Source organism: Somniosus microcephalus, chromosome 7 (assembly GCF_052327205.1).
Source record: "Somniosus microcephalus isolate GS21.2 chromosome 7, FLI_Smic_1.0, whole genome shotgun sequence".
Taxonomy (NCBI): Eukaryota; Metazoa; Chordata; class Chondrichthyes; order Squaliformes; family Somniosidae; genus Somniosus; species Somniosus microcephalus.
Window position 1 is genome coordinate 272,458,260 of NC_140993.1, and position 26,383 is coordinate 272,484,642.

The 26,383-nt window shown below is 48.1% G+C and overlaps 1 protein-coding gene across 2 annotated transcripts in view; it reads right to left on the bottom strand.

Moving 5' to 3' along the window:
* The window catches only part of itga9 (integrin, alpha 9), a 539,537-nt gene that overhangs the window by 31,994 nt on the left and 481,160 nt on the right, over nt 1-26,383 (bottom strand). For both annotated transcript variants that reach the window (XM_085993779.1, XM_085993778.1), the window contains 2 exons: nt 25,765-25,866; nt 1,823-1,942 (listed from right to left, as the gene is read on the bottom strand). In XM_085993779.1, coding sequence (XP_085849905.1) covers nt 1,823-1,942; nt 25,765-25,866 — 222 coding nt within the window. The remainder of the gene's footprint in view (nt 1-1,822; nt 1,943-25,764; nt 25,867-26,383) is intronic.

Sequence of the window (26,383 nt, forward strand, 5' to 3'; positions counted from 1 at the left end):
GAACCCTGGGGCTCTTCGCTTACTATGCCCAATGGGTGCCCAATTATGCGGACAAAGCCAGACCCCTCATGAAGTCCACCTCCTTCCCCCTGACAGCAGAAGCATGCGCAGCCTTCTCCCTCATAAAAGGAGACATTGCTAAGGCCACAATGCACGCGGTGGATGAGTCTATCCCTTTCCAAGTGGAGAGCGATGCATCCGACTTCGCCCTAGCTGCAACCCTTAACCAGGCGGGGAGACCTGTGGCCTTCTTCTCAAGGACCCTCCAGGGCCCTGAGATCCGACACTCTTCTGTCGAGAAGGAGGCCCAGGCGATCGTGGAGGCAGTACGACGCTGGAGGCATTACCTGGCAGGCAAACGATTTACCCTCCTCACCGACCAGCGTTCGGTCGCTTTTATGTTTAATAACAAGCTGAGGGGCAAAATCAAGAACGACAAGATCTTGAGGTGGAGAATTGAGCTCTCCACCTACGATTACGATATCTTGTACCGGCCTGGTAAACTGAACGAACCCCCAGATGCTCTATCACGAAGTACATGCGCCAACGCGCAAGTTGATAGACTGCAGACCCTCCACAACGACCTCTGCCACCCCGGGGTCACCAGACTTTACCACTTCATTAAGGCCCGCAACCTGCCCTACTCCATCGAGGAGGTCAGGACCATGACCAGGAACTGCCAAACCTGTGCCGAATGCAAACCGCATTTCTATAGGCCGGACAGAGCAAGCCTGATCAAGGCCACCCGCCCCTTCGAGCGCTTGAGCATCGATTTTAAGGGGCCCCTCCCGTCCTCTGACCGTAATGTGTACTTCCTCAACATTATTGACGAGTACTCCCGTTTCCCCTTTGCCTTCCCCTGCCCAGACATGACCAGTACCACGGTCATCAAATGCCTGAACGACCTCTTCGCCTTGTTCGGGTTCCCGAACTATATACATAGCGACCGGGGCTCATCCTTCATGAGCGAGGAACTTCGCCAGTTCCTACTAGAGAGAGGTATTGCTGCAAGCAGGACCACCAGCTACAACCCCCGAGGGAACGGCCAGGTAGAAAGAGAGAACGCGACAGTCTGGAAGGCCGTTCTCTTAGCCTTAAAGTCTAAGGGCCTCCCAACCTCTCGCTGGCAGGAAGTCCTCCCGGCAGCGCTGCATTCCATCCGGTCACTGCTTTGCACTGCCATTAACGCCACCCCCCATGAGCAAATGTTTGTTTTCCCCAGGAAGTCGACTACGGGAACTTCGCTACCAACATGGCTGACTTCTCCGGGGCCCGTCCTGCTGCGGAAGCACGTGAGGACCCATAAAATGGACCCCCTGGTCGAGAGGGTGGACCTCCTGCACGCCAACCCCCAGTGCCCGTGGGATGGAGCAACAGTTGCATGGAATGCATCTCTGGAAATCGCAAGCCTCGCTACCCACACATGCCATTCACTATTAAGAGCTCAGGGCATAGAATCAGCCCCTACGTGTTTAATATTGTAGGAAGCACTAGATTATACAATGACTCCTGAATTTGCACAGAATTCCAAATGATGGGTTTGGTTCTTGAATCAAGTGCTCCCAGTGCTCTGTCGCTGCAGCCCGATTTTCGATCCATTCATTTAAATGGATACATATAAGAACAATAAGAAATAGGAGCAGGAATCGGCCACTTGGCCCCTCGAGCCTACTCCGCCATTCAATGAGATCATGGCTGATCTTGGGCTCAAAGCCACTTCCCCGCCCGCTTAGTTTATGCGCATTGGAAGGAAAAACAAAGGCAAATTTCTGCTTCCACGGGAAAATATGCGACTGCTCCGAGAGATCACAGGCCAGTTTACCTTCCAGAGCAAGACAGCAAGTAACAGGAAAATGAGAATTCCCACAAAAAGGCTGATGGCGATGATCCATCCCACAACGTAACCACGAGGCTCCAGATTGTGCAAGGCTTCAAACACCACCTAGACAGAAAGAAAATCTGCGTTACACGCTGGGCTCCAGAGACACCAACTGACCAACACTAAGTATGGCATCACACACGGTGCCAACAGCTTCTCAGGGCACTTCATTCTGACAGTGCGGTTTTGAGAGAAGTACTTCTCATCTGACATCCATATGCCAGCTTTCAAAATCATTTCTATTCCTTTAATTTTCCCATTCCTGTAGTAATAATGATTAAGTCTCTTGTAAAACTGGGCAGCACGGTGGCATAGTGGTTAGCACTGTTGCCTCACAGCGCCAGGGACCCGGGTTCAAATCCGGCCTCGGGTGACTGTCTGTGTGGAGTTTGCACATTCTCCCCGTGTTTGCGTGGGTTTCCTCCGGGTGCTCCGGTTTCCTCCCACAGTCCAAAGATGTGTGGGTTAGGTTGATTGGCCATGATAAAAAAATTGGCCCTTAGTGTTAGGAGGGATTAAATACGTGGGGTTACGGGGATAGGGCTTGGGTGGGATGGCTGTCGGTGTAGGGACCGGGTGCTAGGGTTTGGATGATCAGCCATGATCTCGTTGAATGGCGGAGCAGGCTCGAGGGGCCGAATGGCCTGCTCCTGCTCCTATCTTCTATGTTTCTATCAAATCCTGGGGGAAAGGATTGATTAACCTGTCTGAAGGCCCTGTGGCTCCTTTTGGAGCCAAAGATTCCAAAAAGTTCAGTTTTTCTTAGAGGGGGGCCTCAGGTGGAGAGGCTGTGGGTTGCTTCACCTTACTAGGCCAGATCGGGGGCAGCTGCTGCCGATGCATCCTTGCAGGGGCCAATAGCCCACCTGGTCACGGCAAGTAACCTCGTTCCCTGGATTTGGGAGCTGTCCATTGCCGGGGATTAGGCTGGATGTCAGTGCGGCAGAGATTGTTAATTTTGAAGCTTAATGAAAAATGTTGCACAGCTTCACGTGCCGGAATTCCAACATGTTCAACCCCCACCCACCTCACAGTTTTCCTTTGTTAACAAATAGACAATCATCAGGGCTGTGCCAGAACTCACATTAGGCATAGTTAGTACAGCATTGGGAATTGACAAAAGCAATTAATTTAGCCCATTGTCTGCTGCAGAGGCAACTTACTGCTACAGCCAATGTCATGGTAGTTTTCACATAAGTTGGTCCAGGCTCGAATTCACTATTCACTAGAGGCAAATGGTATGTTGGCCTTCATAGCGAGAGGGTTTGAGTACAGGAGCAAGGATGTCTTGCTGCAGTTGTACAGGGCCTTGGTGAGACCACATTGAGTATTGTGTGCAGTTTTGGTCGCCTTATCTGAGGAAGGATGTTCTTGCCATGGAGAGAGTGAAGCGAAGATTCACCAGGCTGACACCTGGGATGGCAGGAATGACGTATGAGGAGAGATTGGGTCGATTAGGATTATATTCGCTAGAGTTTAGAAGAATGAGAGGGGATCTCATTGAAACTTATAAAATTCTAACAGGACTAGACAGACTAGATGCAGGAAGGATGTTCCTGTTGGCGGGGGAGTCCAGAACCAGGGGTCACAGTCTAAGGATAAGGGGTAAGCCATTTAGGACTGAGATGAGGAGGAATTTCTTCACCCAGAGAGTGGTGAACCTGTGGAATTCTCTGCCACACAGGGCAGTTGAGGCCAATTCATTAAATATATTCAAGAAGGAGTTGGATATATTTCTTGAGGCTAAAGGGATCAAGGGATATGGGGAGAAAGCAGGGACAGGGGATCTCATTGAAATGTTTAAAATTCCGACAGGGCTAGACAGACTGGATGCAGGGAGGATGTTTCCCCTGGCTGGGGGGTCTAGAACGAGGGGTCACAGTCTCAAGATATGGGGTAGGACATTTAGGACTGAGATGAGGAGAAATTTATTCACTGAGAGGGTGGTGAACCTGTGAAATTCTCTACCACAGAAGGCTGTGGAGGCCAAGTCACTGAATATATTTAAGAAGGAGATAGATAGATTTCTAGACACAAAAGGCATCAGGGGGTATGGGGAGAGAGCGGGAATATGGTATTGAGATAGGGGATCAGCCATGATCATATTGAATGGCGGAGCAGGCTCGAAGGGCCGAATGGCCGACTCCTATTTTTCTATGTTTCTATGTTTCAGGGAAACTTCCTAAAACATCAATGATGCCCCTTGAATACAGTGACACGGCACTCTGGGTAAAAAAAATGGACCGGAGGTGCCATGTTAGCACAGTTTCGATGTCAGAATCATTTACAGCACAGAAGGGGGCCATTTGATGCATTGTACCTAGACCAGCTCTGAAAAAGTTAGCCATATTGTCCCATTCCCCAGCCCTCTTTATAAATTTTTATTTTTATTCTTCCCTTTTTAAAAGCTATTATGGATTCTACTTCTACCACTGATTCTGGTAGGACAGCTCTTTTAAAACAAAGGCCGCAATTTTGCAAATGGAAGCGGGTTGGGAGCGGGTCAGCTGGTTTCCGGGTTCCAGTCCCGCCCCCAACTGCATCCGGCCCACGGACGTGAGTTTACGTCGATTGACCTTGTTAAGCCCCGCCCTGCGGGCTTGCCGGTCAAGTAAGAGGAAGCGGGTCAGATGAAGTCATTTGATGATGCGTCATCTGCCGGTTTTCTAAAAGGGACCACGCACAATTTTTTTTTGACTGCTCATATCTCAGTGTTTGACAGCATTGAGGGGTTGCAAACACTGACAATCACTGTACAAAGGTGAGCTCTTGCACCCAGGCTCTCCAATGACACCCTCCATTGGCTGCAACAGATGGCAGCTGCATGTGAGGTGACGGACCGATCTGTCATTGATGAGAGAGGTTCTCCCAGTGAGGTGGGACTAGACATCCAATTCAAAACTTGCAACCTACTGAAAAGTGTAAATGTATTAAAAATGATTTTCCCAACATTTTCTTACCTCTGAAACTCACCAGTGCACCATTGGATCCTTCACACCACTTCTGCAGCCGTCATCAATGCAGAAACATTACAGCAGACTCAGAACAGGCCACACTTACCCGGCGTGGTGTTCGGACATCAGGAAACCCGAGGCAGAAGCGGCAAAATTGGAAAAGAGCCTGTTAACTACTATCAAGTACCTGTTAACAGGCAGGTAAGTGGCTTTAATGCTCTTCCCGCCGCTAGGTGTCGGGTCCATGCGCAAATCGGGGACCCGACACTTGGGAAGATTGATTGGATGTGGGTTGACAGCGGGTTTCCTACCCGCTGTCAATCTTTGCGATTTTGACAGCAGTCCCGCCTCCAAACCCGCACTCTGAGCGGCGGCAAAATTCTGGCCAAAGTGTTTTATTCATTCTAGGGCTGTGGACATCGCTGGCAAGTTTGGCATTCATTGTCTGATTGCTCTAATTGCTGTGATTGAGTGGCTTGTTTGGCCGCTTTAGTGGGCAGTTAGGAGTCAACCACACTGGTGTGGGACTGGAGTTACAAAGAGACCAGATGGCAGGTTTCCTGCCCTAAAGGAATTTAATTAACCAGTTGGGTTTCTGCAACAACACTCTGCATAAATAAATTTCTCCTGAGGTCGCCCTTCATTCTTTGGTGGTGATCTTAAACATAGCCTCGAGTTAGCGACTCACCAACCAATGGAAATAGTCTTTCACAATTTAAAATTTTGAACTTCTCTGTCACAGCCCTTCTCAAACTTTGTTCTAATAAAGGAGCCCCAATTTCTCGCGTCTCCCCTCATAACTAAATATTCTCATCTCTGGAGATACCTTCGTGGCTTAAGCCTCGAGAAAATCAACTTTCGAAATAGAGGTGCAAATTGCCAGATAGACTTAAAAATAATCGCTCTGTTATCTCAGAAAACATACAGATACAATTATTTTCACTTATTTAAAGCTGTTAAACAACACACTTTAACATTCCATTCTGACTGCTCCTTTCCCAGTGAGCAGATATATGCTGCAAACAGTTGACCTCTGACTTATGACTTCTAACCTCTACACAGGACTTGGGCAGGCTTTCTGCACGTGCAAAGGTCACTTCTTACTTATCCCAGAGCTCTCGACATTGGCGATCTGTTAGGAGTCATATTTATGATCAGCAAGCAGGACGCAGATTGTAATCCAATTTGAGCATAAATTTTTCAACCCACACGTCTGAACGCTCTCCTAATAAAGGACATGTGGTGGATCTGTCAAGTTCGCTCGCACACATTTTTCCTGCCTCTGCTGAACTTAACAGCAACAACAACTTGCATTTATACGGCGCCTTTAACACAGTAAAAACATCCCATGGCGCTTCACAGGAGCGATTATCGGACAAAATTTGACACCAAACCACATAAAGAAATATTTTATTCATTCATTTGCCGAATCCCCCACCATCAACATCCTGGGGATCACCATTGACCAGAAACTTAACTGGACCAGCCACATAAATACTGTGGCAACAAGAGCAGATCAGAGGCTAAGTATTCTGCGGTGAGTGTCTCACCTCCTGACTCCCCAAAGCCTTTCCACCATCTACAAGGCACGAGTTAGGAGTGTGATGGAATACTCTCCACTTGCCTGAATGAGTGCAGCTCCAACAACACTCAAGAAGCTCGACACTATCCAGGACAAAGCAGCCCGTTTGATTGGCACCCCATCCACCACCTTAAACATTCACTCCCTCCACCACCGGCGCACCGTGGCTGCAGTGTGTACCATCTGCAAGATGCACTGCAGCAACTCGCCAAGGCTTCTTCGGCAGCACCTCCCAAACCCGCGACCTCTTCCACCTAGAAGGACAAGAGCAGCAGGAGCATGGGAACACCACCACCACCAAGTTCCCCTCCAAGTCACACATCATCCTGATTTGGAAATATGTTGCCGTTCCTTCATCATCGCTGAGTCAAAATCCTGGAACTCCCTCCCTAACAGCACTGTGGGAGTACCGTCACCACACGGACTGCAGCGGTTCAAGAAGGCGGCTCACCACCACCTTCTCAAGGATGGGCAATAAATGCTGGCCTTGCCAGCGATGCCCAGATCCCATAAGCGAATAAAATAAAAGGACAGATGACCAAAAGCTTGGTCAAAGAGGTAAGTTCTAAGGAGCGACTTAAAGGAAGAGAGCAAGGTAAAGAGGCGGTAAAGTTTAGGGAGGGATAATTAACTTGGGTCAGCAGAAACGTTAAAGGAAATACCACTGAAAAAGGGTATAAATATTGAAGTTTCAAATGGGATATCAGACTCGCTTTAATTGGGCAAAGCGATTCTCGACCACAGAGGCGGCTCTGTGGTCTCCAACTCTTTGTACCTCGGGGATCAAAGGTATTTGATATTGATGGATATTCTGTATAGGAAATTAAGAACTGTAATACTGTAGCGAAGTTAAGATTTAAAAGTTAGATTCTCTGTTAATAATAAGATAGTATTTTTTCTCCTTTTAGAACTGTTAATGCTGCGATTGACTGATTCACCAACTATAAATTGCATGTCGGTTCTTTTAATCAATCTCTATATTTTTAGAATTGTCTCACATAATCTTCTATATCAATAACTCGCGAACTCAATCTCTGTACACTCTTTGGTGAAGAGTTACAGAATTCTGAGAGAGTTTTCCGGACCCTCATAATATCCGGGAAGTTACAGTCTAGCTAAACTTATTAAAAGGGCTATCTGGAGGATGGTAACATTCTCGGGTTGTTCCTTTCCTTTAGGGAGAGATAGCCTGGAGCTTTAGACCCAATTAAGCATCTTTAGGATTCGGCTACCTCAAACTTTAGTTGAAAGTGAATGTCTGAGAAATACGCCTGATCCGGGATAGCCCCAAAGGGGCTAGGACTAGTAAATATCCCTTCAGGGTGTTCACAATGACCTGGTAATTGTTTCTGGTGATAGCCTACAAATTACAAGATTACGATTTCACAACTTGCCATAGTGGGATTTTATACTCATGACCTCTGGGTTGCTAGTACAGTACCATAACCAGTAGGCTGTTGTACGCCTACTTCATACTTCTACAACGCATTTGAAAATTTGCAGCATGGCACAAATAAAGGACAATATCTTACGGTGTTCCTGTGAAATCCTGGAATTCCCTATCTAACATAAGAACATAAGAAATAGGAGCAGGAGTCGGCCATTCGGCCCTTTGAGCCTGCTCCGTCATTCAATAAGATCATGGCTGATCTTCTGCCTCAACTCCATTCACCGGCCCTATCACCATATCCCTTGATGCCCTTGCTAGTCAGAAATCTATCGACTTCTGTTTTGAATATACCCAATGACTGAGCCTCCACAGCCCTCTGGGGTAGAGAATTCCAAAGATTCACCACCCTGTGTGTGAAGAAATTTCTTCTCATCTCAGTCCTGAATGGCCTACCCTTTATCCTGAGGCTGTGGCCCCTTGTTCTAGACTCCCCAGCTAAGGGAAACATTCTCCCAGCACTTTGTGGTAGCACCATCGCCATAAGGTCTGCAGTGGTAGAAGGCCCACTATCATCTGTTCAGGGTATCTAAGGAGGGTCAATGTATGCAGCCCCGCCAGCGTCATCCACATTCCATGAAAAAAAATATAGGTCCAGAATTTGCGGTTGTAGTGACGGAGAAACTGTCAACGTTCGCCGTCATTACTCTGTGAATCCGACAGTAACTCCTGGAGTATGCCCACGCATAGTTAAACGCAGAAATCCAGAAGTTGCTGTTAGTCATTCCCTGCTCCTCCACAGGGGGCGCTCCCTGTCAAACTCTTCGGAGCTGGCAATCAATTGAAATCACTGAACTGACAAAAGCTTCCCCTTTTACGCTGGAATATCACTTTTACAAACCCCTAAAAAAATTAAGCCTTGTTCAATGAGGTACAACTGGGTTTTTATAATGGCGTACTGAGTCATAATTGCTGCTGAACAACCGTTCTTCCCCTGAAAAACTAATTTTATATTTGTGGAATGTCAAACTTTTCCATTATAAAAATTCCATGGTTTTTCATAATTCTTTTTTTTAAGTTTGTTTATGATATTTCAGCTTCTACCTTAATTCCATGTGTATGTCCCAATCTTTATTTTTCTCTCTGTAAAAGGAAAATCAGTGCATTTTACTTCCTGGTTTGCTGTCTGTGAGAATTCTTCGATGAGATTGACTGCTTAGCCAGCTTGATTGCATCAATGTTGCTGGTCACTGGAGATGCCCTAGACTTGGCACCAGATTCAAACTAATGTTGGGAGAGGTGAAATCGATGCCACAGAGATCGCCAGATCTTTGTGGGCAGCTTTCTTTGAGGTCGGCGGCAAGCGCCATCACTTCGCCGCTGACCGCAAAATCCGGGCCATAATAAAATAAGCACTACAATGGTGGTCCCAGCAGGGAGCAGGACTCAGGAAATCAGAAGCACTTGGCCACATTTTTCCAAGATGCACTCCCTACAAATACAGCTCTCACAAAGGAAGTATACATACCAGAAAGACCCAGGTTTGATTCCCAGTCTACGTTGAGCTAAGCAATGTCTCTAAGACTATTTTTTGGAGGGGGGGGGGGGCGGGTATGGTGGCTACAATCGGTCACAGTACCCCTAAGCTAGGAAATGGGAAAGAATCTGTGGTATCAAGAGACCCACGCTGAAGAGAATGTGTGTTGAGGACATGATTGGGACTGGTTGTGCTGTCCCTGGTGTGACACTTACCATCTGGGCTCACACGTGAAAAATGGTAACTTGGCCAAGGTACTGGAGAGGTGGTAGCACCTGTGGACTCCTAGGCCAGTATGAGTCAATGACGAGGGGAGCAGAGGGGGAAGAAAGTGAAATATCATCTTCTGCCATCAGTGCTTTTTTTTCCGTGTTCTGCCCTAAATAGGCATCAGCATTTTATTGGACTGCACTATGGAGTGTGGTGAGATTTACCTTCACAACAACCATTCCAAACACAGCAGAATTCATCTGAATAGTCAGGCTTCCTAACTGAGATGGAAGGAAAAACAGGATGATGGGTTATTAAGGCCAACTGCAACATTAAGACTGAAGGAAGGTACCCTGCTTTCTGAGGAACCAAAAATGTGATTTAGCACCAAAAGAAAGTGATTGACCAGATTACAGCACCAGGTGAGGGCCTTAAAAGGAATTGTTCCCAACAGGATTAACGCAATCCAGGTGGATGGAGCAAAAATAGAAAAGGGTAGATAGTGCAAGGCTTCCATATCAGAGCTATGCCACAACATTGCAGCTCCAGTTCTGCACCCTAGTCCTGTACCAGCCTCACTACCTCACAGCTTCTGCCATCGGGAAAGATATGTACGCTTGTACGCAGGCACTGGTTTGTGTGTATAGTATTTCTGATGCCCAGCTGTGGCTTTAAGTTATTCAGATGTTGAATAGCTTTAACGTATACTCATAAACAGCATTTAAGAAGAGTATGCTGGTCTTGGAAAGGCCAATAGCTGGAGGTGCAGAGGGAACTGCTCAACCAGGAGACTTGCTAGACCCCTTCCTGGACCTGCTGCCGATACTTACAGGGAGAACAATTTGAATGCACAGGGACAGGGCAGAGATTGCAGTCAGTGCAACCATGAAGAGCGACTGTGCTCAGACTCGACCTACAACACAAGGTTCAGGGAGGGAGGATGCAACCTCCTATGATCACAACACCTGTACAACGTTTTACGAGTGTGTTAACAGCTGGAACAACAGCAGCTGAGCCCTTTAGCCGGGACGCTGATCCAGCACATGTGCTAATTCGGATACATATAAAACATCAAAGGGATTGGTGCTCGCCAGCTATGCTGCTGTCAAAAGTCGCTGGCTCAGCAAAAATTACCAGAAAGGGATTGTATAACCAAAAGCTCGGAAACAGGCCGGATTTCTTACACCAAACCCACCTCCCAACTAAATCAGCGTAGAAGAGGGATTGAGAGAGTAATCAAATTGCTAAAGCATGAAAAGCACATTTCCGTGCACTTTCTCTGCAGTCCTTGCTAAAATATAACTTAGCATAACACCAAAAGACTGAGTTAGTAGGAAATAGGATATAGTAGGTAGCTGGGAGCAGTTCCAAACTAGTAATCAAATGAGGTCAAACGACTGGAGTGAAGATAAGTAGTTTATGACCCTTACCTAAAGCACTTCACTTGCTCAGTACCTTATAATCACTCCCTAGATATGTTGGCCGGTATTTTCCGATCCCTACGGGTGTGTACGGGCTGTGTACACACCCGTAGGGACATCGGAAATGCCGGTTTCAGGAATGTCAAGCGCATGTGCTGAAAACTGGTATTTCCGATCTGTGAAGAATGCTCCTGACAGATCCTCCGTCTGCCCTGGAGCAGAGCCTCTGCGGGGGGAGAGATCTGCTTTCTGCACAACCTCCACCCGCTGAAAACACTGAGAAATCTAACGCCTGGTGAAAGCCTGCGTAAGGCCTGCTTTTTACCAGCATAAGATTTGAAAAAAGTAAAAGAAAAATTTCACTCATTTATCATTTTAAAATACTTTAAATAAAGGTAAGTTTAATTTTAGCCCCAGACAAAACTTTAATTCTTTTTTTCAAAAAATTACATTTTTATTTAAAACATTTAATTTATTGTAATTTCAATTAATTTTAAAATGTTATGTTTTTTAAAAAATGTATTGAATGTTTTGATGTGTTTTTGGGGTGATCTCCCTTCATATATTTGACGGGTCTATCTGTCAAAAGTATGAAGGGAGATTCCCTTCTCCTGTTGGCTCCCCATGGCCCACGTGATCCCAGGGATGCTTGCGAACCGCCTGCGCCCCTGGGATACGTGGGCCCTGCGCTCTTGGAGTTTGGAGAGGCCCAGGATCAGAAGTGTCCGGACCTCGGGAGCCCTCAGGTAAGAGCGTAGATTTTTTAAGATCGGAGGCCTCCGCACGCGGGAAGCCTACGCTAATGCTTCGAGGAACTAGGGCTGATTTTAACTTTCAGTAGTGACGGAAAACAGGCAGGAGAAGACTGGCTGCCCGTCATACTCCATTCCTTTCCTTTCCTCACCGATCCACTACCACCCATCCTTCACCACCAGTAAAAGTTAAAATTGGCCCCTGTTAATAACATTCGGTAGTTTGATTTGTTTCGGATCTGTTTTAGGCCTGAAGTGGCTGTCGGTGTATAACCTGACTGCCAATGTGCTCTATATATATATCGGTGTATATTGAATCCATTGCCCACGGGGATTCAAGGCCAAGTGCAGTCTTCACAGTTGCACTTGTAATCAGACCAAAGTGATGGCAACCCGAAGGAGGAGTTATTAGGAGGGGTGATTTCAAGCTTGGTCAAAGAGATGGGTGTTAAGGATGGTCTTAAAAGTAGGAGAGGGAGGTCGCGAGAGGGAAAAGATTCTTCTTCTTCTCTTCTTAGGCAGTCCCTCGGGAACCGAGGATGACTTGCTTCCACACTAAAAATGAGTTCTCAGGTGACTGATGAGTCCAATGCGGGACCTACAGTCTCCGTCACAGGTGAGGCAGACGATGGTTGAAGGGGCGGGTGGGTGGAGTGCTTGGGTTGACGTGCGCTCGTTGCGCTGCCTGCGCTTGGCTTCCGCTTGCTCCCGGCGAAGAGACTCGAGGTGTTCGGCGCCTTCCCGGATGCTTCTCCTCCACTTTGTACGGTCTTGGGCCAGGGATTCCCAGGTGTCGGTGGAGATGTTGCACTTTTTCAAGGAGGCTTTGTGGTTATCCTTGAAGCGTTTCCTCTGCCCACCTGGGGCTCTCTTGCCGTGCCGGAGCTCCAAGTAGAGCGCTTGTTTTGGGAGTCTCGTATCGGGCATGCGGACAATGTGACCCGTCCATCGGAGCTGATTGAGCGTGGTCAGAGCTTCGATGCTGGGGATGTTGGCCTGAGCAAGAATACTGACGTTGGTGCACCTATCCTGCCAATGGATTTGCAGGATCTTGCGGAGGCAGCGTTGGTGGTACCTCTCCAGTGCTTTGAGGTGCCTGCTGTACATGGTCCATGTCTCCGAGCATACAGCAGGGCGGGTATCACTGCTGCCCTGTAGACCATGAGCTTAGTGCCGGGTTTGAGGTCCTGGTCTTCAAACACTCTCTTCCTCAGGCGACCGAAGGTTGCACTGGCACACTGAAGGCAGTGTTGGACTTCGTCGTCGACGTCTGCCCTTGTTGACAGTAGGCTCCTGAGGTATGGAAAGTGGTCCACGTTGTCCAAGGCCTTGTTGTGGATTTTGATAATCGGGGGGCAGCACTGTGTGGCAGGGGCAGGTTGGTAGAGGACCTTTGTCTTATGGATGTTTAGTGTAAGGCCCATGTTCTCTTACGCTTCGGTGAAGGTGTTTACGATGGTTTGGAGTTCGAAGACTATCGAGAGAATGTTAAAGGGACAGCCGCCAATGGTGGGGCAAAGGGAGTGGGGGATGCACAAGAAACCAGAGTTGGAGGAACGCAGAGTTCTCTGAGGGCTGTAGGTGCTTACAGAGATAGGGAGCAGCCAGGCCAGGGAGGGATCTGAACACGAGAATGGGAATTTTAAATTTGAGGCATTGGGGACACTCGGAGCCAATATAGGTCAAAGAGCACTGCTGGCTGAACGGGACTTGGTGTGGAATAGGATACGGGCAGCAAAGCTTTGGATGAGCTGAAGTTTACGGAGGATGGCGAATGTGAGGCCAGACGGGAGGGTATTGGAATAGTCAAGTGGGGAGGGGACAGAGGCACGAACGAGGGTTTCAGCAGAAGATGGACTGAGGCAGGGTCAGGAGCAGGTGATGTTATGGAGGTGGAAATAGACAGTCTTTTTGCTGGACAGGATATAGGGATGGAAGCTCAGCCCAGGGTCAGAAAGGACGCGGGGGTTGTGAACAGTCTGGTTCAACCTGAGACAGTGACCAGGGAGGAAGATGGAAGCTGTGGCAAGGATATGGAGTTTCTGTTGGGGGGTGAAGACTATGGCTTCAGCCTATCCATTGTTTAACTGGAGGAAATTATGTCAGTCTGACAACAACAGAAGCAGATGGAGGGAGCAGGAGAGATGGTGGATAGGTAGAGCTTGGTGTCGTCAGTATGCATGTGGAACCTGACCCTATGGCCACCAATTTAATCGCGCTCAGGGGGTGGGTTTGGAGGCGGGTCCACTGTCAAAATCGCAAAGATTGACAGTGGGTAGGAAACCCGCTGTCAACCCGCCTCCTCGCGAGTCTCCCCGGTGTTGGGTCTGTCAGCGGAGAACTGACCCGACACCAAGCGGCGGGGGAGACAATTCAGCTTCTTAAATGGCTTGTTAAGAGCCAATTTAAGACTATTTAGAGGCTTACTTCTAATTTTACCTTCCCCGAACAGCGGGTAACCCGTGGGGGAGAACACGCCAGTTCAACCTGGCGTGTTTTGAGTCTGCTCTGATGGTTGTGAAAAGCTGACAGCTGCAGAAGTGGTGTCAAGGATGCCATGTTGCAGATGGTCAGTTTCAGAGTGCAGAAAATGTTGGGTACTGCATTTTTAATACAGATAGAGATTTCTTTAGCTTACAAGTTTTTAGATCCAACTGTATGTCCAGTGCCACCTCATTGGGAGAACCTCTCTCACCAGTGACAGATCGCTTCTGTCACCTCACCTGCAGCTGCCGTCTATTCCAGCAACATTGGAGCCAATAAAACAATGGTCCTTTGAATCCTTTTATGATCAGCCCCAACACCAACATCACCAACCTCATCACCAACCTTCTCCACCATCACCTGATGCTGCACTACTGACAACATTGCTGCCCGGGAGCCCAGCGATGGCAACACCATGACCAGATTTTCTTCACTTGATGCTGTAAACTCTGGCTGCCACATGATGCGCCAGGTTGACACCATCCCACACCAGCACCATGAAGCATCCCTTTAATGTCCAAGCCATTCCATGCACACTCATCACTATAGCGGGGGTGAGGTGGGGGGGGGGGGGGGGGGAGTTATGTCTGAACAATCACTGGAACTCAGTAAGACACTTCTCAAGGTTCGCTCAGATCTGTCCAATAAGGGGCAGTGTTGGAAAAGTAGATTTCACTGTACGACAACACATTACCAGAAACTTCACATGGACATTGGCTAAACCTCTCAAGTGCCTACCCTTGTGTGTTGTTAGTTGTTGTGATTGGACTAGGATGAGGGTGAGTGTGAGGGGTGGCTAGTGAGATGGGGAAGTGATAATGCAGATAGAGAGGGATGGGTGGAGGTGCAAGGTAAGTTGGTGTGAGTAAGGATGTGCAGGAGCAGGGTAGTGATGGGGATGTGTTGAGTGGCACAGCAAGGTGAGTTTGAGTGTGGCTTGGCAGTAACGTTTCATGATCCACTGGGATCATTGAAAGGTTGGCGCCACTGTAGCCAGGGACCTCTAACGACATCCCTGCTTTTGCCCTCCTGTGCAATGTGCAACCAGGCTGCGTTGGTGTCCTGGGGAGGTCTCTTCCGCCCTTGGAAGGGAAGAGAACCTCCCGGCATGCTGTGACTCCCTCCATAAGCATATGGAGGGAGTCATTGGGGAACCTGGGTGCAAGCATTCACCTTTGTGTAGTGCTCGTCAGTGTTTGCAGCACCTCAATACTGTCAAACACTGACAGGACAACTGTCAAACTCCATGTGGACGTGGCCCCTTTAAGGAAACCGGCTGATGACGCGTCATCAAATGACGTCATCAGACCCGCATCCTGTTAATTGGCCGGGAAGCCCGCAGCGCGGGGCTTAATAAGGCCAATCAAGGGAAAATCACGTCTACAGAGCAACTGCTGGGAGCAGGACCGGAACCCAGAAACCAGCTGTCCCGCCCCATCCCGCCTCCTCCATTAAATGCACAGCCTGTTTTCAGATGATGTGACTTTGATTAAGGCCATTTCAATGCTGTGGCAGTGCGGAAACGTGATCGGAGTGATTCAATTAAGTGGGAGGCGACAACACGTTCAAGACTTTGTATAGGGAAGGAAGGTTGGCGATGGGGCGGTGGTTTGACATGACAGAAGAGTTTAGGTTTTTGGAGGAGGGGATGACGATGGCAGTTTTGAAAGGGGACGGGACATTACTTGAGGAGAGGGAATCATTTACATTGTCAGCTAGCATGGGAGCCAAGAGGGGAAGTTGGGTGGTCAGCAGTTTACTGAGAATGGGGTCAAGTGGGCAGGAGATGGATCTCATGGACATGTTGAGCTTGGAGAGGAGAGGAGGGGAGATGGGAGAGAAACTAGAGAAAGAAAGAAAAACAGGAAACGCTGGAAATACTCAGCAGGTCAGGCAGCATCTGTGGAGAGAGAAACAGAGTTAACGTTTCAGGTCGATGACCCTTCGTCAGAACTGGAAAAAGTTGGAGATGGAACAGATTTTTAAGCAAGTGTAGGGGCAGGGAGAGGGGGGAGGAGAGGAAAGGACAAAAGGGGCGGTCTGTGATAGGATGGAAGGCAGGAGAGATGAAGAGACAAAAGGGATGATGGTGCGAGGCAAAAGGAGATGGTAATGGGACAAGTTAAGAAACAAAAGATGACTCTAGATGAGGTGTAAATGGCACTGGCAGAATGATCGACAGCTGCCATGTGAGAGAGAGAAGAAAAAAATGATAGGGGCAGAGGTTATGATCTGAAATTGTTGAACTCAATGTCGAGTCCAGAAGGCTGTAAAATGCCTAACTGAAAGATGAGGTGCTGTTCCTCGAGCTTACATTGAGCTTCATTGGAACAGAGTAAGAGGCCGAGGACTGAGAGGTCAGAGTGGGAGTGAAGCAGAGACTTAAAGTGACAGGCGACCGGAAGCTCGGGGTCACCGTTATGGACTGAACAGAGGTGTTCCGCAAAGCGGTCACCCAATCTGCGTTTGGTCTCCCCAATGTAGAGGAGACCGCATCATGAGCAGCGAATACAGTATACTAGATTGCAAGAAGTACAAGTAAATCGCTGTTTCACCTGGAAGAGGTGTTTGGGGCCCTGGACAGTGGGAAGGGAGGAGGTAAAAGGGCAGGTGTTGCATCTCCTGCGCTTGCACGGGAAGGTGCCGGGCGAAGGGGAAGGGGTGTTGGGGGTGATAGGTAAGTGATCGCCCCCCTGATCCTCCTCCAGCTTCCGACCACCTCCCAGCCCCCACCCTCCCTTCTCTCTGTGGCCTAATGCCACAAGCCTATCCGCCCGCAACCAGCCAGCCTCTCCATCTGGCTGGCTGAAGGTGGGAAACAGACCTATGAAATGCTAATCAGGCCCTGCCGTTAAATTTGGCAGGGCCTGCGGGAAGCCCGTTCCCCCATTGCTTCCTAGCCACCCGCCCCCACCGCCCGCTCCCCCCCCCCCCCCCGCCCCCGGCTCCCTACCTGCCTCCCGATTAAAATTCAGCTGATGTGTGAATATTCTCCCTCTCGGTAACACAGACTGCTCCTTAAGTGTTAGCTTGGTTCAGTGGTATCATTTTTGCCTGTGGCATGACAAGGTCCCAAAGAGGCCTGGTGCAAGAGTAGACCTCCTAAGCTTCACGCCACTCCTGTGACTTAGAATAAGCATGCCACTAACATCCTTCCCACTACTGTGACTGAAGACAGGCACACCATTAAGCTCCACTCTATTACTTGTGACCAACAGCAGGCACACCACTAGCCTTTATTCGACTACTATAACCGAGGACAGGCAAATGAACAAGCACAACTAGAATCATAGAATGATGCAGCACAGAAGGAGGCCATTCGGCCCACCGTGCCTGTGTCAGCTCTGGTAGAGCTATTCAATTAGTCCCACTCCCCTGCTCTTTCCCCATACCCCTGTAACTTTTTTCCCTTCAAGTATTTATCCAATTCCCCTTTAAAGCATACAAAATTATTACAGGGCTTGATAGGGTGGATGCTGGGAGAATGTTTCCCCTGGCTGGGGAGTCTAGAACCAGGGGCCACAGCCTCAGGATAAAGGGTCGGCCATTCAGGGCTGAGATGAGAAGAAATTTCTTCACACAGAGGGTGGTGAATCTTTGGAATTCTCTACCCCAGAGGGCTGTGGAGGCTCAGTCATTGGGTATATTCAAAACAGAAGTCGATAGATTTCTGACTAGTAAGGACATCAAAGGATATTGTGATAGGGCTGGTGAATGGAGTTGAGGCAGAAGATCAGCCATGATCTTATTGAATGGCAGAGCATGCTCGCAGGGCTGAATGGCCTACTCCTGCTCCTATTTCTTATGTTCTTATTATATCTGCTTTCAGGCAGTGCATTCCAGATCACAACAACTCACTGCGTAAAAAATGTTTCTTCATGTTGCCTCTTGTTCTTTTGCCAATCACTTTAAATCTGTGTCCTCTGGTTACTGACCCTTCCGCCAGTGGAGACAGTTTCTCCTTATTTACTCTATCAAAACCCTTCCTGATTTTGAACACCTCTATCAAATCACCCCTTAACCTTCTCTGCTCTAAGGAGAACAACCCCAGCTTCTCCAGTATCTCTACATAACTAAAATCGCTCATCGCTGGAACCATTCTAGTAAATCTCTGCTGCACTCTCTCCAAGGCCTTGACATCCTTCCTAAAGTGCGGTGCCCAGATTGAACACCATATTCTAGCTGAGGCCCAGCCAGTGTTTTATAAAGGTTCAGCATAATTTCCTTGCTTTTGAACTCTATGCCTCTATTAAAAAAGCCATTTCATAAGGGGCCGTTCTGCGGTGTCTCGCTCCCACCATGCAACAGCACTTCCTGTAGCTCTGTTCCTGACCTCTGCCCCCTGTTAGTGCGGTGCCTGCTGGGGTGGGCGTTATGGGGTTGTGGAATCACCCTCGTAAAATGCTTCTCAAAGTCTTTATTTATGTTGAACAATTGTAGTAAAAGTTTGCTTTAAAGTCTGTAAATAAGTAGCTAAGGGACATTTCAGCATCTGGAGTCAGTTGTGAGTTAGTTTTCATACCATATACGCGGTTTGGAAATCCTGCAAATATTTCTCATATTTCCACATATCTGTGGTTTAAGTTACTCTGCTGAGGGGACCAGGCTCCTTTTCTACTATTCCTTCAGTCCCCACAACTTGAGTACATTCCCACCCACCCCCAGATTGCTGCCAGTTATAACAGATGTAACATTTTCAGCCTCCTGCAGCTTATCTAATTTTTTTTTTTAAAAGGGCAACTGAACTCATGAAGTTAAATATTTAGCAACCCTCCCCTGTACATGGGGAGGGAGAGGTGCTAGAGGGACCAGACGTCATTTTAATCACAACGGTCATGCCTGCGCAAGTGATGAAGTTAACGGGATATCGAGCTTGATGTCAAGCCACTGCAAGTGTGCAAACAAATGCAAAAGGTACCTTGCCAAATACTTTTTCCACAAGGACCCTTTTAACCCAGTCTCTCAACATAAACAGGTATCAGAGGACTTGCTGGAAGTCACTGTGCGCTCGCTCCTATATAGAAATACAATCTGTATTTATTACTTTAATTGCACACAGCGGGTCATAAATTTAGTGCTACTGTTGTAAAGCTTAGAAACAACCACTGTTGATATTAATGGCCTAATGATTAATGCTTTTGCATATCTTAATGCAGATGTTAATTCACTAATCACACACACACACAGAAACCCCACAGTGCAGATAGAGGCCATTTCGGCCCATCGAGCCTGCACCGACACATATCCCACCCAATCCCCGTAACCCCTACACCAACACATATCCCACTCTATCCCCGTAACCCCAAGTATTTAATCCCCTAACACTAAGGGTCAATTTTTATCATGGCCAATCAACCTAACCCGCACATCTTTGGACTGTGGGAGGAAACCGGAGCACCCGGAGAAAACCCACGCAAACACGGGGAGAATGTGCAAACTCCACACAGACAGTCGCCCGAGGCCGGATTCGAACCCAGGTCCCTGGCGCTGTGAGGCAACAGTGCTAACCACTATGCCACCGTGCTGCCTAAACTTGAATTTATCTAGCGCCTTTAACGTAGTAAAACACCCCCAAGGTACTTCACAGGGGTGTAATCAGACAATAAAATGACACGGAGCCAAAGAAGGAGAAATTAGAAATAAAAAGAGAAAATGCTGGAAATGCTCAGCAGGCCAGGCAGCATCTGTGGCGAGAGAAACAGAGTTAACGTTTCAGGTCGATGACCCTTCGTCAGAACTGGAAAAAGCTGGAGATGGAAGAGATATTTAAGCAAGTGTAGGGGCAGGGAAAGGGGGGAGGAAAGAACAAAAGGGAAGGTCTGTGATAGGATGGAAGGCAGGAGAGATTAAGAGACAAAATGGATGATGGTGCGAGGCAAAAGGAGATGGTAATGGGACAAGTTAAGAAACAAAAGATGGCTCGAGATGAAGTGTAAATGGCAATGGCAGAATGATCGACAGCTGCCCTGTGAGAGAGAGAAAAAAAAGATAGGGGCAAAGGTTATGATCTGAAATGGTTGAACTCGATGTTGAGTCCAGAAGGCTGTAAAGTGCCTAATCGAAAGATGAGGTGCTGTTCCTCGAGCTTACGTTGAGCTTCACTGGAACAGTGTAATAGGCCGAGGACAGAGAGGTCAGAGTGGAAGTGAAGCAGAGAATTAAAGTGATAGGCGACCAGAAGCTCGGGGTCACCCTTACGGACTGAATGGAGGTGTTCCGCAAAGCGGTCACCCAATCTGCGTTTGGTCTCCCCAATGTAGAGGAGACCGCATCGTGAGCAGCGAATACAGTATACTAGACTGCAAGAAGTACAAGTAAATCGCTGTTTCACCTGGAAGAGGTGTTTGGGGCCTTGGACAATGGGAAGGGAGGAGGTAAAATGGCATGTGTTGCATCTCCTGCGCTTGCACGGGAAGGTGCCGGGCGAAGGGGAAGGGGTGCTGGGGGTGATAGAGGAGTGGACCAGGGTGCCGTGGAGGGAGCGGTCCCTACGGAATGCTGAAAGGGGAGGTGAGGGGAAGATGCGTTTGGTGGTGGGATCACGCTGGAGGTGGTGGAAATGGCGATATTAGGGCAGGTGATCAAATGATTGGTCCATAGATACATAGATACATAGAAGATAGGAGCAGGAGTAGGCCATTCGGCCCTTCGTGCCTGCTCCGCCATTCGATGAGATCATGGCTGATCCTTTAATTCAGTATCCCGTCAGTATCCCGTCCCCGCCTTCTCTCCGTAACCCTTAACCCCTTTTGCCCGTAGAAATATATCTAATTCCCTCTTAAATATATTTAATGAGCTGGCGTACACTGCCCTCTGTGGCAATGAGTTCCACAGGTTCACCACTCTCTGAGTGAAGAAATTCCCCCTCATCTCTGTCCTAAATGGTTTAGCCCTTATCCTTAAATTATGTCCTCTAGTTCTGTTCTCACCCGCCAAGGGAAACATTCCTTCTGCATCCAGTCTGTCTAGACCTGTCAGAATTTTATACACTTCTATGAGGTCCCCTCTCAATCTTCTAAACTCCAGTGTGTACATCCCTAAACTACATAGTCTCTCCTCATAGGTCATTCCCGCCATTCCTGGTATCAGCCTGGTGAATCGCCGCTGCACCCCCTCCATGGCAAGAACATCCTTCCTCAGATGAGGCGACCAAAACTGTACACAGTACTCGAGGTGTGGTCTCACCAGTGCCCTGTACAGCTGCAGCAAGGTATCCCTGTTCCTGTATTCTAACCCTTTTGCTATGAAGTCCAAGAGGTAGGTTTTAGGCAGTGTCATAAAGGAGGAGAGAGAGGTGGTGAGGCGAAGAGGTTTGGGGAGGGAATTCCAGACCTTAGGGCCTAGATGGCTGATGGGGGGGACGAAGGAACTGGGGGATGCAAAAGGCCAGAGTTGGAGGAACACAGAGTTCTCAGAGGGTTGTAGGGCTGAAGGAGTTTGCAGAGATAGGGAGGGCCCAGGCCATGGAGAGATTTGAACATGAGGATGAGGATTTTTAAAATCGAGACATTGGTGGAGCAGGAGCCAATGTAGGTCAACGAGCATGGGGATGATGGGAGAACGGGAGTTGATGTGAGTTAGGAAATGGACAGCAGAGTTTTGGATGGGCTCAAGTTAATGGAGGAGGAAAGATAGGCGGCCAGCCGGGAGCGTGTTGGAATAGTTGAGTCTGGAGGTAACAAAAGCATGGGTGAGAGTTTCAGTAGCAGACGAGCGGGGTAGTGGCGGAGACAGATGATATATTACGGAAGTGGAGAAAAGGCAGTCTTTATGATGGAGAGGATGTGGGTTCGGAATTTCAGCTCAGGCTCAAATAGGATGATGGCGAGATTGCGTACAATCTGGTTCAGTCTGAGAGTGTCCAGGGAGGGGGATGAAATCAGTAGCTAGGGAACAAGGTTTGTGGCGGGGGCTGAAGACAATGGCATTGGTCTTCCAAAGGTGTAATTGTAGGAAATTTCGGCTCATCCAGGACTGGATGTTGGAGAAGCAGTCTGACAACACAGCAACACTGGAGAGGTTGAGCGAGGTGGTGGTGAGGTAGAGCTGGGTAACTGACACTGTGTTTTCAGATGCAGTATGTAGATGAGAAATAGGAGGGGGCCAAGGATAGATCCTTGGGAGATTCCAGAGGTAACGGTGCAGGAGTGGGAGGAGAAGATTCTCTGGCTGCGACTGGATAGGTAAGAGTGGAATCAGCTGAGGACCGTCCCACTCAGCTGGACAACGGAGGAGAGGCATCGTAGGAGGATGGTGTCAAAGGCTGCAGATAGGTCGAGAAGGATGAGGCGGGATAGTATACCATGGTCAGTCACCATGAGACTTTGATTAGGGCCGTTTCAATGCTATGGCAGGGGCGGAAACCAGATTGTAGAGGTTCAAATATGGAGTTGTGAAAAAGATGGGCACTTCCTTTAAAGAAGAGGAGAAAGGAATGCCACATAAATGCCATGAGTGCTCGACCCCTAACATCTTCAACTGTATTGTTCAGACTTAAATCTGCAGTATTCACTGCTTTCCAGCCAATTGAAACTGGAAACAAAAGTACCAGCAAATTTATGTTTGATATCCACGGGGCAGATTGTCCCCTTGGATATAAATAAATGCATTGAGGAAAATGGGGCAGGCAGCGTTCCAGCGGTGTGAACCCCCCCGCCTAGTTATCCTCAATGCTCCCTTCCCTAGTGATTATTAATGCCGAAGCACCAAAGAGGGAAATGTGCCTCATTCAATCTGCGGTGTATCATGGCCGGAGTGGGAGGGTTGGCTTCACCACTCTGGGGCAGACTGGCAGGGTGGGACATCCACCTTCCCCTCTGATTCCATTTTCCCGTCGTTTTCTGTTGGGATCGTGGAGCAAAAATCCAACCCGAACTGCGCTTCTTAGTTTTGCTCTTGAATCCAACCCTAACTCAACATCAGTGCTACACACGAATTTGGGACGGTTTCCACAGGGCAGTGCTCACAGCCAGCTTTGATGCATAAGACCACATCACGAAAGGTCATCGACATGAAACATTAACTCTATCCTTCCTTGCTCCTCGTTTGACCTGAGTGTTTCCAGCATTTTAGGTTTTAATGCATCACACAGGTGACTTTCACTATAGCAACAGGTTGGGTTGGACTCAACCCCCACACAAAATGCATTATCTCCAGCCCAGCCCCAAACCCAGCAATTTTGATTCAACATAATCCATCTCATAACAGTCTGCAGTGTCAATGGGATTTCTACCATATGTGGAATTTATTTCATTCTGTTTACCTTGTATCTATTTGCCTTTTGCTGCAGATCTGTTGGAAACCGGTTTATGTTTTGCCAGTTTAATATAATTCTCAACAGAACTATCCCATACACTCAGTGGGATTAGGTTTCCCAAATTCAAAGAGGCACCACCATCACACAAAAAAATGTTGAGCAATGTTTTCCCCATTTCTTTACAAATAAACAATGTGTGGAACACGTCATCATTTCACCTGTGAGATTACAGCAATGATCAATAACTTTTTTCTTGCTCCACTCCCTCCCAAATAAGAAAAGATTTAGCAAATGTTATTTTATGCTAAAGATAGTGGGCAAAAATCTTTCGCGCCTTTAATCCCCAGCGGAAATGCCGGGATCTATCCACCGATTGACCTGTGGCACTGACCCTTGTCAACGTTGGCGGGGTCAGGGGGGGGTAGTCATCCAATTTCAATATCCCGAGCAGCTGCCCGTGCCAAAAAAAGGCACATCTCAGGCACCCCCTGCCCCAGGATGCTGGGAATCTGGGTTTGGAGATGCTGGCCTCCCATCCCTCCCCAGAAAGAAAACACAAGTGCCCTCTTAGAAACATAGAAACATAGAAGATAGGAGCAGGAGTCGGCCATTCGGCCCCTCGAGCCTGCTCCACCATTTACTGAGATCATGGCTGATCATCCAAATTTAGTACCCTGTCCCTGCCTTCTCCCCATATCCCTTGATCCCTTTAGCCTTAAGAAATATATCCAACTCCTTCTTGAATATATTTAATGAATTGGCCTCCACTGCCTTCTGTGGTAGAGAATTCCACAGGTTCACCACTCTCTGGGTGAAGAAATTCCTCCTCATCTCTGTCCTAAATGGCTTACCCCTTATCTTTAGACTGTGACCCCTGGTTCTGGACTCCCCGACCATCGGGAACATCCTTCCTGCATCTAGTCTGTCTAGTCCTGTTAGAATTTTATAAGTTTCAATGAGATCCCCTCTCATTCTTCTAAACTCCAGCGAGTACAAGCCCAATCGGCCCAATCTCTCCTCATACGTCATTCCTGCCATCCCAGGTATCAGCCTGGTGAATCTTCGCTGCACTCCTTTCATGGCAAGAACATCCTTCCTCAGATAAGGCGACCAAAACTGCACACAATACTCAAGATGTGGTCTCACCAAGGCCCTGTACAACTGCAGCAAGACATCCTTGTTCCTGTACTCAAACCCTCTCGCTACGAAGGCCAACATACCATTTGCCTTCTTAACCGCCTGCTGCACCTGCATGCTTACCTTCAGCGACTGGTGCACAAGGACGCCCAGGTTTCGTTGCACTTCCCCTTCTCCCAATCTATTGCCATTCAGATAATAATCTGCCTTCTTGTTTTTGACACCAAAGTAGATAACCTCGCATTTATCCACGTTATATTGCATCTGCCATGCTTCTGCCCAATCACCCAACCTGTCCAAATCATACTGGAGTTTCTCGGCATCCTCCTCACAGCACACACGCCCACCCAGCTTAGTGTCGTCTGCAAACTTGGAGATATTACATCGAATTCCCTCGCCCAGATCATTAATATATATTGTGAATAGCTGGGGTCCAAGGACCGATCCCTGCGGTACCCCACTAGTCACTGCCTGCCACTCGGAAAAAGAGCCATTTATTCCAACTCTTTGCTTTCTGTCTGCCAACCAGTTCTCTATCCAAGTCAATACCTTGCCCCCAATCCCATGTGCCTTTACTTTACACGCTAATCTCTTATGCGGGACCTTATCGAAAGCCTTTTGAAAGTCCAAATACACCACATCCACTGGTTCTCCCTTATCTATTTTACCAGTTACATCCGCAAAAAAAAATTCCAGTAGATTAGTCTTGGCCCCAATTATGAGCAGGCTGATCTTCACCTGATGAATTCTACTTTCTTTGGGGGTCCAGGTCATGCTCCAGACCTGGACCCCAAGCTGGATCAGCCGGTTCCCTGGTCCCACTTGATACATCAAGCCCACCGATGTTCTGTCAGGTCTGGGATGTGAGAACTTCAAACCTGGGAGCCCTAGCACCTGGCCACACTCGCTCCTGCATCAACAGCCTTGTAAATGGTGAGTGGAGGCCCACTCCTTACAACGCTCTATAGGGACTCCTGTACAAGGCCAGGAACCACTGCATCCAGTTCCTCAGCCCATATTCCAGCCATCCAGAGTGCCCCAGAAGTCCCAATCATTTTCAGCCTCAGTGCTACTTTAATACACTCCAGTCGAGTTTTGTTTCTTTTTTTGTCTTATTGATGTATCTCTGGTCCAAGTAACACTTGCATTGTGAAGTAATACTCACTGTTGCATCTTCAGGAAGTCCACCAGCCACCTCCACTATCCTAGCGTCTGACGCTACCATTCCTTTTGCCCTGGTAACAAACTGGATAACGGAGGCGCTGTCCTGCAGAACACCAAGAGAAATGGTAAGAATGTGATCATGATGACAACTTCTACCCTCACGGTAGGCGCGCATATTAGCACCAAACTGTATTCCAGACATTTTACAAGCGCAGGCAAGAGGTAAATCATGGCCATAGTCTGTTCCATAACATGCTTATTACTGGTGGGTAAGGTCACTGGCCCAGCTCAAGTGTGTTGGCCTGCTATTAATCAGGAAGGTGTAGTATTCTCTGGGTGGGAACAGGGTGGTACTGTGAGTTAGCACTCTATCCTTGGGCTTCAGGGCCTCACTCGGAATCCAGCCCAGCCGGTGTTGGATGAAAGTTTTCACAAAAGTCTGAAGTGATGTGGGTTTGGGCCAGTGGATGCACCATTTTTACCCTAAATCAGTCCGTAATTTTGCACAAATTGGCACAAAATTAGAGTCTGACTCAAAGCGGCCATAAAAAAAACAACAGGTGTGGGAAACGGAAATGTTGCACTGTACATTCGTGGTGCGTACCTGAGGGTGGGGGGTT